Genomic DNA, 16,113 nt, shown 5'->3' on the forward strand with positions numbered 1-16,113 from the left:
GCAAAAAGCATGAAAATAATTTATTTTAGCATGAACATTTGCGTAAAATCACAAACTTATTACAAAAAGAATTTCGGTGGCATTTTCACTTGAAATTACAATTTTACATTATTCTCACGAAAATTAATGCGAAATGAATACAGGCACTTTTGCTCATCACTGTTGGGGAGGTTTCCAGGTGGATGGCTTAAAGAAAATCTGTAACTAAAAAGAAAAGTTCCCCTGGGGGGTACTCACCTCGGGAGGGGGAAGCCTCCGGATCCTATCGAGGCTTCCCCCGTCCTCCTGTGTCCCACGGCGGCAGCAATAAAGCTCCCCGAATGGTGGGGATGTAAATATTTACCTTCCCGGCTCCAGCGCAGGCGCAGTATTGGCTCTCCCCTTCCCTTGGAGATAGGAGGAAATAGCCAATCTCTCTCGGTCCACTCTACTGCGCTGGTGCAAGTCTCCTGCTCCTGCGTAGTAGAGCGGACCCAACAGAGATCGGCTATGTCTGCCTATTTCCGAGCGGAGAGCCACAACAGCGCTCCTGCTGGAGCCAGAAGAGGTAAATATTGCACAGCCTGACAAATTGTCGGCTGTGCGTTCCGTGTGCTGCAGTGAGACCGCCGTGGGACACAGGAGGACGGGGGAAGCCTCAATAGGATCCAGAGGCTTCCCCCTACTGAGGAGAGTACCTCCCAGGGGAACTTTTTTTGTTACAGAGTCTCTTTAATCCATTCATCTATCCTCTGGGTAATCCCTTACTCTAATCTTTTCTACTTGCTACTGTCACTCTTCTCCTCTTTTTAATCTTTCGTTTACAGCTGTTTTCTTGTATATATTTAGAAGTCTATTTTGCATTTTTGATATCACTATTTGTGCTGTTATTGTCAATTAGGAACTCGCTCAGGCACTTCACTTTTTCATTCCAATTGCACACTTATTGCATTATTGATTGATGTCACAGGATTGTTTATCTTTTGACACGTTATAATTGGGTGCATTACCATATTAATCCTGTGATTTAGTCAATCCAGGGTTGCATTTACACATGGGGGTCTTTTCGTTTATTTGGTTTTTACCCTCTATAAATACTGTAGTGGTCCTGTTGTTCTTTATCTGAACTGGATACTATCTATCTAACATAAAATAATATGTCAAAATGCCAGTTCAGAAAATGTGTTAGATAGATGTTTGAAGTAGGTTCATTTACTCTAGCAGCAGACACTGTGTAATGATTGTGATTTTTTTTAATTTATATGCAACCTTGGGATCAAATTTTGATGTGCACGGAATATGTCTGTAAATAACCTCCCCTTCATCTTTCATCTGAGTCGTCATAGTCATGGGGAAAATTGATTATTGCTATAATCATCCTGGTATATGAAGAAGGCATTGCCATTAGGGTAAATTCACAGAAAGCTGACTTTCATATTAAGACATCTAATAGGTTTATTTCTTATGCATTTCATCACTCCAACCACAAGTGCATACTTTGTTTTTCTCTGACGTCTATTTAATGGTATGTTATTATGCATCCTTTACATTTACATGAATCCTTATAGCTACAAAAGTTTAAATAGTGTCTTCATCATTTCATGTAATGAATAGCGTAGATGCCGCCGCGCGGGCAAGCGGCATGGCGGCTATCTCCGCATCCAAGCCAGCGGCTTCTGCCCCGCAGCAACATGCTGCTAGTTCGCCTGGTCCTTCTAGTGCACACAGGTTGAGAGCTACGCGCGCGTGCGCCAGGCGGCAGGGCCTTTATGCTAGCAGAAGGGGAGTCAGCTGATCATGGCGATCAGCTGACTCCAGCTAGGTTCCGGATTGGCTGAGTGACTGGGGCGGCGCTGCGGAGCGCTCTAGGTATATATAGGACTTGCCTGTCAGTTGCAAGTTGTCTGCTGTTGCTAAAACTTACGTGTTAGCACTCAGACCCCAGTCAGATCTTACAGTGTGTTAGAACCAGCCGGAGCTGGGAATTCACACTTAGTCAGATTCCAGTGTTACCTTTAAAGTATTATTATCTATTAGACTAGTCCCCAGGTGTTGAGACCAAGGACCTCACACCTAAGACTAGGAGATTGCTACATTGCTACTGTTTATCTGTTAAGACTAGTTCCCAGGTGTTGAGACTAAGGACCTCACACCTAAGACTAGGAGATTGCTACATTGCTACTGTTTATCTGTTAAGACTAGTTCCCAGGTGTTGAGACCAAGGACCTCACACCTAAGACTAGGACTGTTAGTTATATTCTGTTACCTGTTATGATCTCTGGCTTTCCTGACCACTCTCCTGCTCACTGATTCGGTACCTCCGCCTATCTGATTACCTGTTGCCGACATTGCCTGTACCCGGATACCGAATCAGTCTTCCGTCTCTGTACTCTTTCTGTCCGTGTGTTGCCGACTCTGCTTGTCTGACCATTCTGGCTGTCACTCAACCCTTGGGTGGTCAGCCTTACTGCACTATCTGTGACACTTGCTCTTCAGGTGTTCACCAGCTGCAAGCACAGGTTTAGGGTCACCTGCTCCTCAGGAGACCCTCTTGCAGCTCAGCCAGTGGTCTCTATCACTAAGGAGTCCACTGGCTGCAGTACAGTCTGATTCCCTGCCCTCAGGGAATCCTTGGCTGCAGTACAGTCTGATTCCATACTCCTCGGGAAGTCACTGGCTGCAGTCTAATCATATCTCTAATTCAACCAGTTATAACTCCGGCAGTCCTGTCAGTGGTTCCTGGTCCTCAGTTGTCCACTGGCTGCAATACCATCCGATTCCCTGTTCCCCAGGGAATCCTCGGCTGCAGTTCCATCATAATCACTCATTCCACCAACTGTCCTCTTTGCAGCCCAGTCAGTGGGACCCTGCTCCTCAGGGGTCCACTGGCTACAGTGCAGTCTGGTTCCCTGCTCCTCAGGGACTCCCTGGCTGCAGTAGTGTCTATATCTCTCGCCCCACGGGAGATAACTTCTCTGGTTACTGTTGCACCAAACACTATATCACATTGGGTGTCCTGTGTCTAGCTATACTAGTATTATTGGTGATTCTGCAGATCACACATAATCAGGTATAGCATCTGTATTATTGGTGATACTGCAGATCACCAATAATCAGAAATAATCTGTGTTGCTGACACCAATCGTTACATTTCAATATGCTCTAGATATTCTATAATACACTCTAGTTTATAGAGAAATAAGAACGCAGACTGTAGACTTGCTAATCATGGGCAACTTTACCATATTGACATAAGAGTGGATGTGTGCACCTTTGGAGAAAAATGTTTCCAATAAAATAATCATAGGTTTTTGTTTTGTTTTTTACTTTTATTTACATCCTTTTTTTTCTGGCTTGGAGAGACTGATCTTCAGAACAGTATTGTGGAATTGTTCTTGATTCTGGCTTTATAAAGTAATTTACTAATATACCCCTCTGCTCTAAAGACAGCCATACACTCATACATTCAACCAATCCAGCAAATTATCCCGATAGAAGATCCTTTGTATACAGTATATGTAATGACGATTAGGACTTTGGTGTACTATTGCTAGCATATTTGTCCTTTAGATAAAAGCATTACAGAGCATAGTGGTTGTATTTTTTACTTTGTTTTTCTTGTAGCTTCTAGATCAACAGTGTTTTGAGTGCTTTTACAGGTATTTCAGCAGGGGTGATAGATATTGTGAGTAGTGCTCTCACTCACCCATGACACTTTTATCATTATTGCCCACCTGAGGTTTCTGCCTCAACTTCTGATTAACGCATATAACGCCGCTGGGAGACTGAAGGTGGAGCGGAGCTCCGTCATTCAAGCGGGGATGCGCGCGATTCCCTGCAAACTCTGCCCCCAGGACTGCACGCCGTTCTGTGTTAGGCGGTCCTGGGGCTGCCGCCACATCCATACCATTTGGCGTCGAGCGATCTTCAAGAATTTAACCTCCAAATCCATGTCAGAAACAAGCAGACATCTGCTCTAAACCTCACACCATATGTTAATGCTATGTAACTGTGTGCCTACTCGGAACTAACAAAACATGAGCTTGGAGTCGGGCATTAAAGAGACACTGAAGTGAAAAAAAATTATTATATAATGATTTGTATGTGTAGTACAGCTAATAAATAAAACATTAGGAGCAGAAACATAAGTCTAATATTGTTTCTATTACACAAAGAGTTAAGAAACTCCAGTTGTTATCTATGCAAAAGAGCCATTGAGCTCCATGACTTTCAAAGTCGCAGAGCTTTTAAAGCTTATTATCTCAAGTGTCAGTCATTGTATTTTCTTTTTCTCTGCAGAGGACAGGCCAACGTTTGCTAGCCTGCTCTGTAAAATCATTTAGCATGCTGAGTAGTGTGTAAACTCCAAATATTAGAGAATGATGCAGTGTTATAAAAACGTACAGAAGTAACAGAGGCGCCAACAGGATAAAATATCATACATTTAAAACAAAATAAGATGGGGGGTAAGGGTGGACTTACCTCCCCAGGACAAACACAATGATTCTATATGATCAAAAGTTTTAATTCTTAATACAAAAATATGCACCGTGTTTCACAGGTCTCAAGCCCGCTTCCTCAGGCAAAAATACAACAGGAGTAACTTAGAAGTGTGTGTATAAAGCACAGCGCCTCTGACAGTGACGCTGTGCTTTATACACACACTTCTAAGTTACTCCTGTTGTATTTTTGCCTGAGGAAGCAGGCTTGAGAACCGTGAAACGTGTTGCATATTTTTGGAGTAAGAATTAAAACTTTTGATCATATAGAATCTTTGTGTTTGTCCTGGGGAGGTAAGTCCACCCTTACCCCCATCTTATTTTGTTTTAAATGTATGATATTTTATCCTGTTTGCTCCTCTGTTACTTCTGTACGCTATTGTGATCCACCTGGTGGATGGGTGTGCACACCCTTGTTTTCTTCTATGGAGAGCGACTTTTCAACCTGAGTGGGGACTAGTCTTATATCCCCTCATGTGGATATAGTGGTTGCCTGAACTTTTCAACCCACACTTGTGAGTATATTTCAATTTGCTGCTACAATTTATCCACCATCATCAATAATACACTATTGGGGGCTCTCGATTTTGTTTTTCTTGTTTTCCAGTGTTATAAAAAAAAAGCTATATAACTGAAAATAAAAATATGAGAATAATTTATTTGCTACTAATGTTCTAGTAATTATCTGTACTACACAACCAATTCATTATATCATACTTTTTTTTTCGCTTCAGTGTCTCTTTTGGTAGAGTTTGTATATTGTGTAATTTAGTCTTTCCTAATTCTTTAATTATCTTACGCTTTTTGGATTTGTGTTCTTCATTGCAGTTCGGGAATAAATGGAACCGTTTCAGTGCAAGCTCTTGAAGGACCCACAGCCAGTGTTGTGTCAGGGTTACACAGCGGCACGTCACAGCCTGGTTATACCATATTGGATGTCGATGCAAATGCTTTGCTCTTTGTTGGAGGTTTGACTGGAAAAGTAAAGGTAATCAAATTATAATGAAAAAAAGTTCAAAAACCATAATTACAAAAGTATAAATCAATTTATTACTAAATAATCTATAAAAGACAATGCGGTGTATATCCCCAAGGTGCATTCCCCCATAAAGACTTTTATGGGGGGTTGCACCTTGGGGATATACACCGCATTGTCTTTTATAGATTATTTAGTAATAAATTGATTTATACTTTTGTAATTATGGGTTTTTGAACTTTTCCATTAGTGTTACAGTGTGCTAAGCACACAATTGTATGTTAATTTTTGGTATTTAAATTATAGTTCCTGCATGTGATACCCAGATAAGCAAAAAAGTAATGTAAGGTGAAATTCTACAGAGTATATTCACAATACTCCAGTAAACATTTCATGTGTAGGCAGCACAAGTAGGGGTATAGGCTTTATGAAAATCCCATAATGCATGGGAAGCCTAAGACATTTATGCTAACCCATCACAACATCCCCCAAAATATCGCTCAGGAATATTAAACTTTCATTAATAAACAGAGTAGAGGTACAAAACACATGCTAGACTAAGCTCTCTACCTCTGTCGAGAATCTAGCATGTGTACAGCCATCCCAAATGCATTGCTGTGAAATCTGAACTTCTTAATCATCATAACTGAGATCATTTCCCTCCCTCCTTCCACTGGAAGCCACTGCTTTGTGCACTGTTCTGTTAACCCTCCTCCACCTCTTTAGCAGCATAGAACAGTTCTATACAGTTGTCTACCCCAAACTATTACCTGAGGGATGGAACCCCTATCTCTACGGTTGACAATATTCATACATATGTATGTGGCTTAAAACACATGCTGGAAGATATAAGGTATATTTAGGTAGCACCATACATTATAAAGTCTAAACTTGCCACATTGCTAGCAGTTGTGATATGCAAACTGAAGAGAAGTTAGTATATGTATTAAGACACCCTCCAAATCATAGCAATCCTAAACCCAGAGAGCTCAGTCTATAGAGAATTCAACTCAGGAGTCATAAGTGTTTCAGTACCCTACTACACTACATAAGAGAAGCAGTAGAGTGTTGTACCGTGTTAGCCATGAGTAAAAGCAAGAAGTTTTGAATCAGGATGATACCATTTATTGGCTAACTTAGAGATGGATAAACAGTGAGCTTTCGACTTATAAAAAGCCTTCGTCGGACTGGTTCCTGACCAAAACTGAAAAACACAGCTTATATACACTGACATACAGAGGAGAAACATTCTTTAGCAAACATAAATGTAATTTGCCTTAACTGTTACTGAGGAGGCTTTCCAACACACACCAGATCCACAAAAAAACGCGAATGGACCCCTATAGCTGGAAAAAATCCTACCCTGGACAAATACATCAACAAATTTAGACGCCAAATCTCTGACAGGGTTCTGAATAAAAAAAAACACTGGCTCATAACATAACATTGCAAGAGCAACAAGCTTTCACATCCCTTAAGGAGAATAAGGACATTATTATTAAATCAGCGGATAAAAGGGGCGCCATAGTCATCATGAACACCAGTGACTATATCCAGGAGGCACAAAGACAGTTGTCTAACACCATGCACTATGCCAAATTACAGGAGGACCCAACAAAAAGGTACAGGATGGCAGTCAATAGGATGGTAAAGAAATTGCCCATAAACACCAGGCTTCATGTACAGACCCTTATCCCTGAAAAGCCGAGAACCGCCTGCTTTTACATGCTTTCCAAAGTCCACAAAGAGGGGAACCCAGGCAGGCCCATAATCTCAGGAAATGGAACTCTCACAGAGAATATCTCAGGCTGGTTGGAAAACATTTTGAAGCCTCTAGTCTGTAAAAGACCCAGCTACATACAGGATACTACACACCTCCTGAACCAACTGGCAGCCATTGGCCCAGTGCCTGGAGGCACCATTCTTGCCACTATGGATGTAGAGTCTCTGTACACCAACATTCCCCACAATGATGGTATTGCGGCCTGTCGCAAATATCTTCAAGGTTTGGGCACACCTATAAATTCAATTGCTGGACTGATGAGATTCGTTCTCACCCACAATTATTTCACTTTTGGGGAGGACCTCTATTTACAGCAAATGGGAGTGGCAATGGGCTCATGGTTTGCACCGCAGTACGCAAATCTCTTCATGGCAAAGATTGAAGAAGAATACCTGGATACTTGTCATATTAAACCCATGGCCTACTTCCGTTTTAGCGACGACATCTTGATCATCTGGTCTGCAAGTGAGGAGGATCTTGTCCAATTTCACAGGAACTTCAATGCCTTCCATCCCACAATCAAACTGAAACTGAGCTACTCTCACAGGGAGATTAACTTTCTTGACACCACCATATACATCAGAGAGAACAGCTTACAAACGTCCATGTACCGCAAACCGACGGATCGTCCCACATACCTCAGGTATGACAGTTTCCACCCCAAACATATAAAGAATTCCATAATTTACAGCCAGGCAATAAGATGCAATCGGATCTGTTCTGACAGGGATGACAAAGACAAACACCTGGGTTACCTGAAGAAGAATTTCATAAAACAGGGATACAATCCTCTAATGGCTGAGACCCAAATCAAGAAAGCTAACAACATCCCTAGGACTCAGCTCCTGGAGTACAAGCAGAACCAGGAGGAGAGCCGTGTCCCACTGGTAGTCACCTACAACCCACGCCTGGAAATCTTAAGAAAGATTGCAAAAGAACTTCATCCTGTTCGACACAAGGATCAGAGACTGAAAAAGATATTCCCTGAACCTCCCCTCCTAGCGTTCCGACAGCCACCCAATCTTAAGCAGATGATAGTGAGGAGTTCCTTAAATAGGCAAGAACAGAATGGAACATTTCCCTGCTGAGGGAAAAAGTGTGGGACCTGTAAACACATCCATTCCACTGACAGGATACTAATACCAGGAACACAACAGGAATACAAAGTACAAGGCACCTTTTCCTGCGACTCATCTAATGTGGTATACCTGATCATGTGTGCAAAATGCCCCAAAGGAATTTATGTGGGAGAAACAAGTCAACCACTGCGTGATCGCATGACACACCACAGATCCACTATTAACAGCAGGAAAAAGGATATTACAAAATATACTGATCTCCCAATACCAACACACTTTTGTTTACCTGGACAAAGCTTAAGTGATTTTCTCATCACTGTATTAACGAGTGGCTTCAAATCGGGAAAAATGAGACTAACACAAGAAACAAAGTTTATACATTGGTTCAAAACTGTAGAAGATGGTTTAAACAAGAACTCTAACTTCTTGTGCTGGTACGATGGGTTTTAAATGCCACAATTCTTTTAATTTTAATTTTTCTATCTTTTCATTCATTTTTGTGCCATATGCTGTGTAAGAGGGTATTCACTGTCACTATTCATTTTATTTGCTTACATGTGCTGGCTTTAAATGCCACAATTCTCTTAAGCTTAGAACTAATGGTGCATGTAACCAGGCCAGTTACCATTTGAACTCGGAATTTACGATATCTCCCCATCACCAGAGTCTGCTTTATGTCATGTTGAGGATTCTATTGATCTTATCAATTTAGCCAGGATGCCTGGGAAAGCCTCCTCAGTAACAGTCAAGGTACCTAATTACATTTATGTTTGCTAAAGAATGTTTCTCCTCTGTATGTCAGTGTATATAAACTGTGTTGTTCAGTTTTGGTCAGGAACCAGTCCGACGAAGGCTTTTTATAAGTCAAAAGCTCACTGTTTATCCATCTCTAAGTTAGCCAATAAATGGTATCATCCTGATTGAAAACTTCTTGCATTGACACTACATAAGGGGACACTTTGCATGTAAGAGGCTGCCGACACATTGGACAAGAATGAGTAGGGCAGAGGTCCTCACTGTTCAGAGCTTAGACCTCTGAACTGAAAGCTAAAATGGTTGTTACAAAAGATGTTTATAATTTTACAATAAAGCAATAGACCTTACTGTATGTAAAATTTGAGGATGATGAGAGCAAAGAAGAGATATTGAGAAATCATAAGGTGTTACCATACCTCTGATGGCAATGGCGTGTGCATTTGCGGAAGTCTGTGTGTCCACATACAAATGGTCATAGTCTTGTGGCCATTATCAAGACCATGCCTGCATATTTATATCATTGAGTGCCCAGTAGGGCTGCTCATTTGGATTCTGCAGAATTGAAATTTACGAATTTCCGAGCGGAAATCCAAATTTCCGATTGGAATTCAGAAATTGGATTTCTGCGGAAAAACTGCATTACTGCGTTTTGGTAATTTTAGCCCATTCGCAGAACACAATATCAATGGACCAATCAGAGAATGCAGAAGCAACTTGGAAGTATTTGGCCAATCAGAGAATGCAAAAAATTACAAAAAAAACCCACAACTCTGAAATCAGAAATCCGAACTCGGATTTCTGTAGAAATACTGCATTACCACAACTCTGTAACTTTAGCACAATCACAGAACTCGTGTAATGCTGGGGGGTCATAATTTCTGACAACCCAGCATAACAAGGCTAAGAGCTGGATAATGGAAAGGGCTACACAGGCTGCCCAGAGCAACTGCAGCTCTGGGCTTCTGATAAGATGCAATGACAGCGCAGTGCGATGTTGCGCTTCTCTTATGATAGCAAACATTCAGACAGATACTAGACAGACTGAAGTGAGGTAGCCAATAGCAACCACAGCAATGGCCACCTCGCAAGGGCAGGACTAGGAAGACAGAATCGTCAGGCAATAGCAGAGATTTCCTAGTAAATTACAATTTACAGCTATCAATGAAACTACAAACGACTGAATAACTGGAGTACATATATATGGCGAGTTCCACCATATATGATGTAGCTCAAGAAGCTGCGAACTGATTAGTGAAACACAGGATATCAACAGTTAAAGTACGTATATATCAGCGGCACTGAAATATCACCGTAGCACGAATACAAAGAAAATAACAAACGCTGACTAGCATATGTATATATTGGCGATGAACCAACATATACCATAAGCAAGAGACAAGCTAAATCTGGACTGGAGCAATACAGCGAACAAACTAGGCAATACAAACAATACAAATACTCTGCACTAGAAGGAGTACGTATAAATGTCCCCGTGGGAAATATATAAATGTAGCTCCACAAGGAACTGAACTAGAATTAACAAGACTAGGAATATATTATACAATATCAATGGACCCAGTAACAGCTTAGACAGAGCTGAAACTATGACGGGTCGGGGTCTAACGGGAGGCAGGCCTTTATGCTGGCATCAGCCAATGGATGCAGATATGCAAATCTCCACACAGCTGAATGGTAATCATTCAATCCTGAGCTGGCTTGGTTACCATTTGCTAGCTGAAAGACTATCTGTACCAATGCATGCAGTCCAATGCAACAACATGCATGCAGGAAATCCAGGGCTATCTGGCTGCAGTTCAGCTGTAGTAAGCCATTGGTGGAAAGATGACAGCATTCTGAGCTGCCCAGAACTACAGAGCAATTACAAACGACAATGTGACTCACTGCAAATGCACAACCGAATGCAGGCTGACAAGCCAGAACTGTCTGTTTGTGGCTCCACCTGCAATGGACAGAACATGCCACAGGAGGAATCCTAACTACTCGGAAGCATTGGACCAATCAGAGAATGCAGAGTCAACTCGGAAATTGGAAATCCGAACTCAGAAATCGGAAATCCGTGGAATCAGTAATCGCGTTGGCGGAAATCGTAATTTCTGCGGAATTGGAATGTGACATTTCCGACCATCTCTAGTGTACAGCTGAGCACAAAAATATGCCCCTGTCTTGCTAGGTAGGATTAGCTGTCTCTATAATGAAAACCTGACTCCTTGGGCCATATGCAATTCACTTTTTCACCTGAGTTTTCTCCTAGGAGACATTGTTTTCAGCATTTTGCAATTGAAAAAGTACCAAAAAGTAACTGAAAAAGTACTATCAAAAATATTTTGAGTATTTTCTTGCTTGCTGGTGGATTAAAGGGCATTTTATTGACAAGTTTAAAAATATCCCCTAGAAGAAAATTTAGGAGAAAAAGTTAATTGTATATGGGCCCTTATGTTAATCAGTTAACTCCAAAGGTTAAATCTTTCTAAATGCCTAACTGTGCTCTACTTACCTAATATTAACCCCTTCTTGATGCTTATCTCTATGCTCCTAATTTTAGTGTATAAAATGAACCTCTCCCTACCCTATGCCCTAACCATAACTCTCCTTACCTTTACCTGAGAACCTGACCATAATCACGTCCATATTTTAGCTTTCAATGGCTTCAATTCATCAAGCATTACCGCATTCGGTAATGCTGAAAACAGCTGAGTTAACAGAGCACTTAAGAAAATGTTAATTCATCAAAGCTGTTACCGAATGAGAAGCTGAAATGACAGAGCAATGAGATAAATTACCGACTTGTGCTCAACACATGTCTGCAAATGTCAGTAAATGTTAATTCATCAAGGTTACCACATTCGCTAGCACATTCGGTGTTTATCTCCAGCTCTCCCCTGTCGTTACAGGCTTCCAAAGCCTTCTGTGTGAATGTTTTCATGATTAACAGGAGCAGGCAGCCAATAGAAACAGCCCCTGTTCTCCTGCAAGTGCCGCTGATAGGTGCTGATAGGTCACAGGCTTCTCCACACAAGCTTCCAGACCCCCCAGGCAGTGAGCAGAGAGAACGGGACAAAAGATATCCCCAGATGTCCTTAGGTGGTTTAACCCTTTGAGTCCCTGTTTGAATATGCAAAGATGCAAGTGGTGAAATCACCAAGCATGGCATTTGTAATGTCTCCAGGAAGTTCATCTATGTTGTGGCAAATAAGTAAAATGTTAAGAAACACTGATGGACAGATTCAGAGCAGCAGAGGCAGTATAATTAACAGTAAATATAACACGTTTACATGTAAAGGGATGTCTGGATGCCTTCTATTGTTATCAGCTTGTAACAACACAGAGATATTCCAAGCTGCTCTGCACCACTCTGCTGTTATCTAACAGCCTTTGATGAACTGAAGCCGTAGTACTTCGGTAACTTAACGAACCTCTACCACACATGTGAAAATATTGATGAATTAGCACAGTGAAGTGTAAAATACCGAATGCGGTATTTTAAGGACTGGGATTTTGTTATCGAACACCCTTTGATGAATTGAAGCCAATGTCCTCTTTACCGGCATCAAATCCTACCTATGTCCAGCTGTAAACTTCAGTGCTCAGTATTTCTGTATTTGAAAAGCTGGCCCTTTTTCTTATTCATTTACGAATGATTATTTTTACAAATGTTTGTGGACTTTTTTTTTTTTTTTTTAGTCCAGGATTTTGACTGATGTTAATGTCCACTGCTGTGCATTCATGCTATTTAAAATCTATTTGAACAAAATTGGTTCTGTCTCACATGATCACAGGGCCAGGAGCCACTGGAATCTGTTCCTGACCAGATCACAGAGCTCTGCCATCATATCGACGGCAGGGCGATTGAGTTGCAACAATGGGAGATTGGGGAGATTGGTGGTATTGTGCAGCACAATAATTGAAATCTATGCCCTAGCAGGGTTAACAGATGCCAAAAAGGGTGTAGATTTCAATTACCATGGTCCAGAAGCGGTTAAACCTACTACCTGACGTATCATTGTTTCATTACCCAAGTTTACTCGTTGCATACTACATTGGGGTGCCTCCTCTTATATATTTTGTGAACATTTCCGAAAGGACCCTTTGTACTCCTACTTGTAATAAACAACAACCCCCCGTATCGCTAGAATATGCATTGATTATAAACATGCCTGTGGGCACATACAGCTTCCAATGTAAAACTCCTCACAAATTTGATTCAGTCAAAAATAGTCCCTCAAATAATGTTAAAAAAATGCCATGATTGCTGACAGCTTGGATTTCTTTGAAAAGACACAGAACCCTTGGCTTATTGTTTTTAAAACACTGGGTTACATTATGAAATCAATGTCAAATTGTGAATGCTTCTCTTATACAAAGTGCGTCCACCACCATGAGACCATTGCATTACCTGGTTTGAACTTTGCTTATTTTGTTTAAAATTGTAATATTAGCAAGTACAATTTGTTCCCTCAAGAAAAAAAATTACCATGACTTGTCTAATAAAAAATCATTGAAACTAAAGTGACTAAGCCTTCCACAGTTAAGTAAACTCATGAATACCTGTCACATTATACAGTCCATGCTCCATTTTAGTGTCTTAAAATTTTTCCCTGTCTGCAGTCAATGTACATTGGTAAGAAACTTAACCGATTGCCGACCACGTCACGCCAATGGGTGTGGCCGTGGCGGCAGCCCCAGGACGAGCTAACGCCAATTGGCGTAAAGTCCTGGGGCAGCAGTTTGCAGGAGATCGCTGCATGCGCATCTCCCGCTTGATGGGCGGAGCGGAGCGGAGCCTTCAGTCTCTGAGCGGCGATAGCCGCTCGGAAGACTGTTACACGGCGAAACCACCGTGTATTTACATGTACAGTGCTGCGATCAGCAGCTGCGCTGTACTGGGGACAAGAGAACGATCGGCTCTCATAGGCAGAAGCCTATGACAGCCGATCGCTGTGATTGGCCAGCTGGGGGGAGGGAGGGGATTTTGAAAAAAAGAAAGAAAAAAAAGAAAAGGAGGATAAATATTACAAAAAATTACAAATAAATATTTATTTAAAAAAAATAAACACGGGGGGGGGGGGGGGGGGGGGGCGATCAGACCCCGCCAACAGAGAGCTCTGTTGGTGGGGAGATAAGGGGGGAGAAATCACTTGTGTGCTGAGTTATATGGTCCTGCAGCTTGGCCTTAAAGCTGCAGTGGCCAATTTTAATAAAAAGTGCCTGGTCTTTAGGGGGGGTTAACACTGCGGTCCTCAAGTGGTTAAGGGACACTTTAGGTATCATAAAAACTGATAACTTCAAATCTGACATGCTCTGTAACTAGAAAATACATTACACCATTATGTATGTAGTACAGTACTAAGTAAAGCAGTAAAATATTGTGCACGGTTAAAAATCTCAGGTTAGTCAAATCTAATTAACCTCCCTGGCGGTAAGCCCAACCTACTTTCGGGCGGCTAGCCACCGGAGAGGATTGCATGGCCCTCAAGTCCCTCCACTTTGCTAGCTAAGCATGCCCCCCAAGTCCCTCCACTTTCCCTTCGATCTTCCCCGATCGCCGCCATTATACTTACCCCCAAGGGATCCCGCGATGGTGCAGCTTCCCAATTAGCTCCAGGCTTCACTATGGGGAGGATCGGGACTGCGCATGATGTCATGGCGTCATGTCCGATCGTTGCCATAGCGATGACTGAAGCTACATGGTGAAGCTGCGGCTCTCGCAGGATCGCGGACGGGTAAATATTGCTGGCAGCGATCGGGGGGATCACAGTGGTGCCGGGGGACTTGAGGGCCACAGTTAGCTAGCAAAGCACTAGCTTAAGCAATTTATCCAAATTGTATTTGAAAAAATCCTCCCACAGACGCAGCATCGGAAACTGTGTACCGCCAGGGAGGTTAATGAAATACAGCAGGTATCGTGATGCCCCTTTTTGTATCCAATGTGAGATGCCTTGTACAGGTAGTCCCCGACTTACAAACACTCGACTTACGAACGACCCACCAATACGAATGGCATGGATTCTGTGTTTCCATGGGAACAAGGCAAAAAAAATTCAAATTGGACTTGTAGTTTTTGAGGACATTGATTTTTAAAAATTCAAAGAAAAATGGCTTTTAAACTTGTATAAACAGGTACAAAGGGCAGAGGTGACACAGATAGGGACACTGAAGGCACAGCGGGGCACAGAAGAGGTACAGGGGACAGAGATGGCACAATGTTCCAAGTTAAGAACAGATTCAGGTTAAAAACGAACCTACAGTCCCCTATCTCGTTTATTAACCGGGGACTACTTGTATACCTCAAAAAGAAGAAAGATCTCACAACAGAGTCTTTTTGAACTGTTTTTGTTTCCCCCATTTTTCCACTATGGTGATGTTTTTGTCTTAGATATTGTTTACTCTGTGATTATGATCATTAATAAAGCTATACACTTGTAACTTCCATACATCTGGTGCATTGTGAGATCTTTCTTCTTTTGAGGTATACATTTTGTCCTGCTCTAGATACGCACATTTGTATACATACTATTATAGCCATAGTTCTTGCTGTGCTCTCTGGATCTTCCTTATTTACAGTGTGAGATGCCTGACGTACATTTCACAGCTTTACTGTGGTTTCATCAGAGGCCAAATGACACAGTTTAAGCTGCAACAACATACAAGTCTAAACATATAAATATACTGTATATGTAATAATCGGACAGATATAAACCATAATCAGGTGTGGGGCCTATGATCACAAACCAGTCAGTTGAGCCAATAAATAATTACCTTGCATACATGGAAAACCGGGTCTGACCGGGTCACCTCTTGACACATAAGTCAAGAGATATGAATATTAAAGAAGTACAGACCAATGCTATGCAGGTGGCACCTTTTATTTCAACACCTGAATGACAGGCTTCAGATGGCATCCTACCCAGCCCCCTCCCTCCTAGGCTGCATTGAAGGGAGGAGAGTGGCTCCTGTAGTGGCCCATATACAGCAAGTACTAGGCGGTCTAGTAGCAGCAAGGTCGAGGGGAAATGGGGATTG

General features: G+C 41.9%; 1 protein-coding gene across 12 annotated transcripts in view; it reads left to right on the forward strand.

The window, feature by feature from the left end:
• The window catches only part of LAMA2 (laminin subunit alpha 2), a 1,150,433-nt gene that overhangs the window by 1,012,808 nt on the left and 121,512 nt on the right, over nt 1-16,113 (forward strand). For all 12 annotated transcript variants that reach the window (XM_068231524.1, XM_068231529.1, XM_068231525.1 and 9 more), the window contains one exon: nt 5,307-5,466. In XM_068231524.1, coding sequence (XP_068087625.1) covers nt 5,307-5,466 — 160 coding nt within the window. The remainder of the gene's footprint in view (nt 1-5,306; nt 5,467-16,113) is intronic.

The sequence above is a fragment of the Hyperolius riggenbachi genome, chromosome 4 (assembly GCF_040937935.1).
Source record: "Hyperolius riggenbachi isolate aHypRig1 chromosome 4, aHypRig1.pri, whole genome shotgun sequence".
Classification (NCBI taxonomy): domain Eukaryota; kingdom Metazoa; phylum Chordata; class Amphibia; order Anura; family Hyperoliidae; genus Hyperolius; species Hyperolius riggenbachi.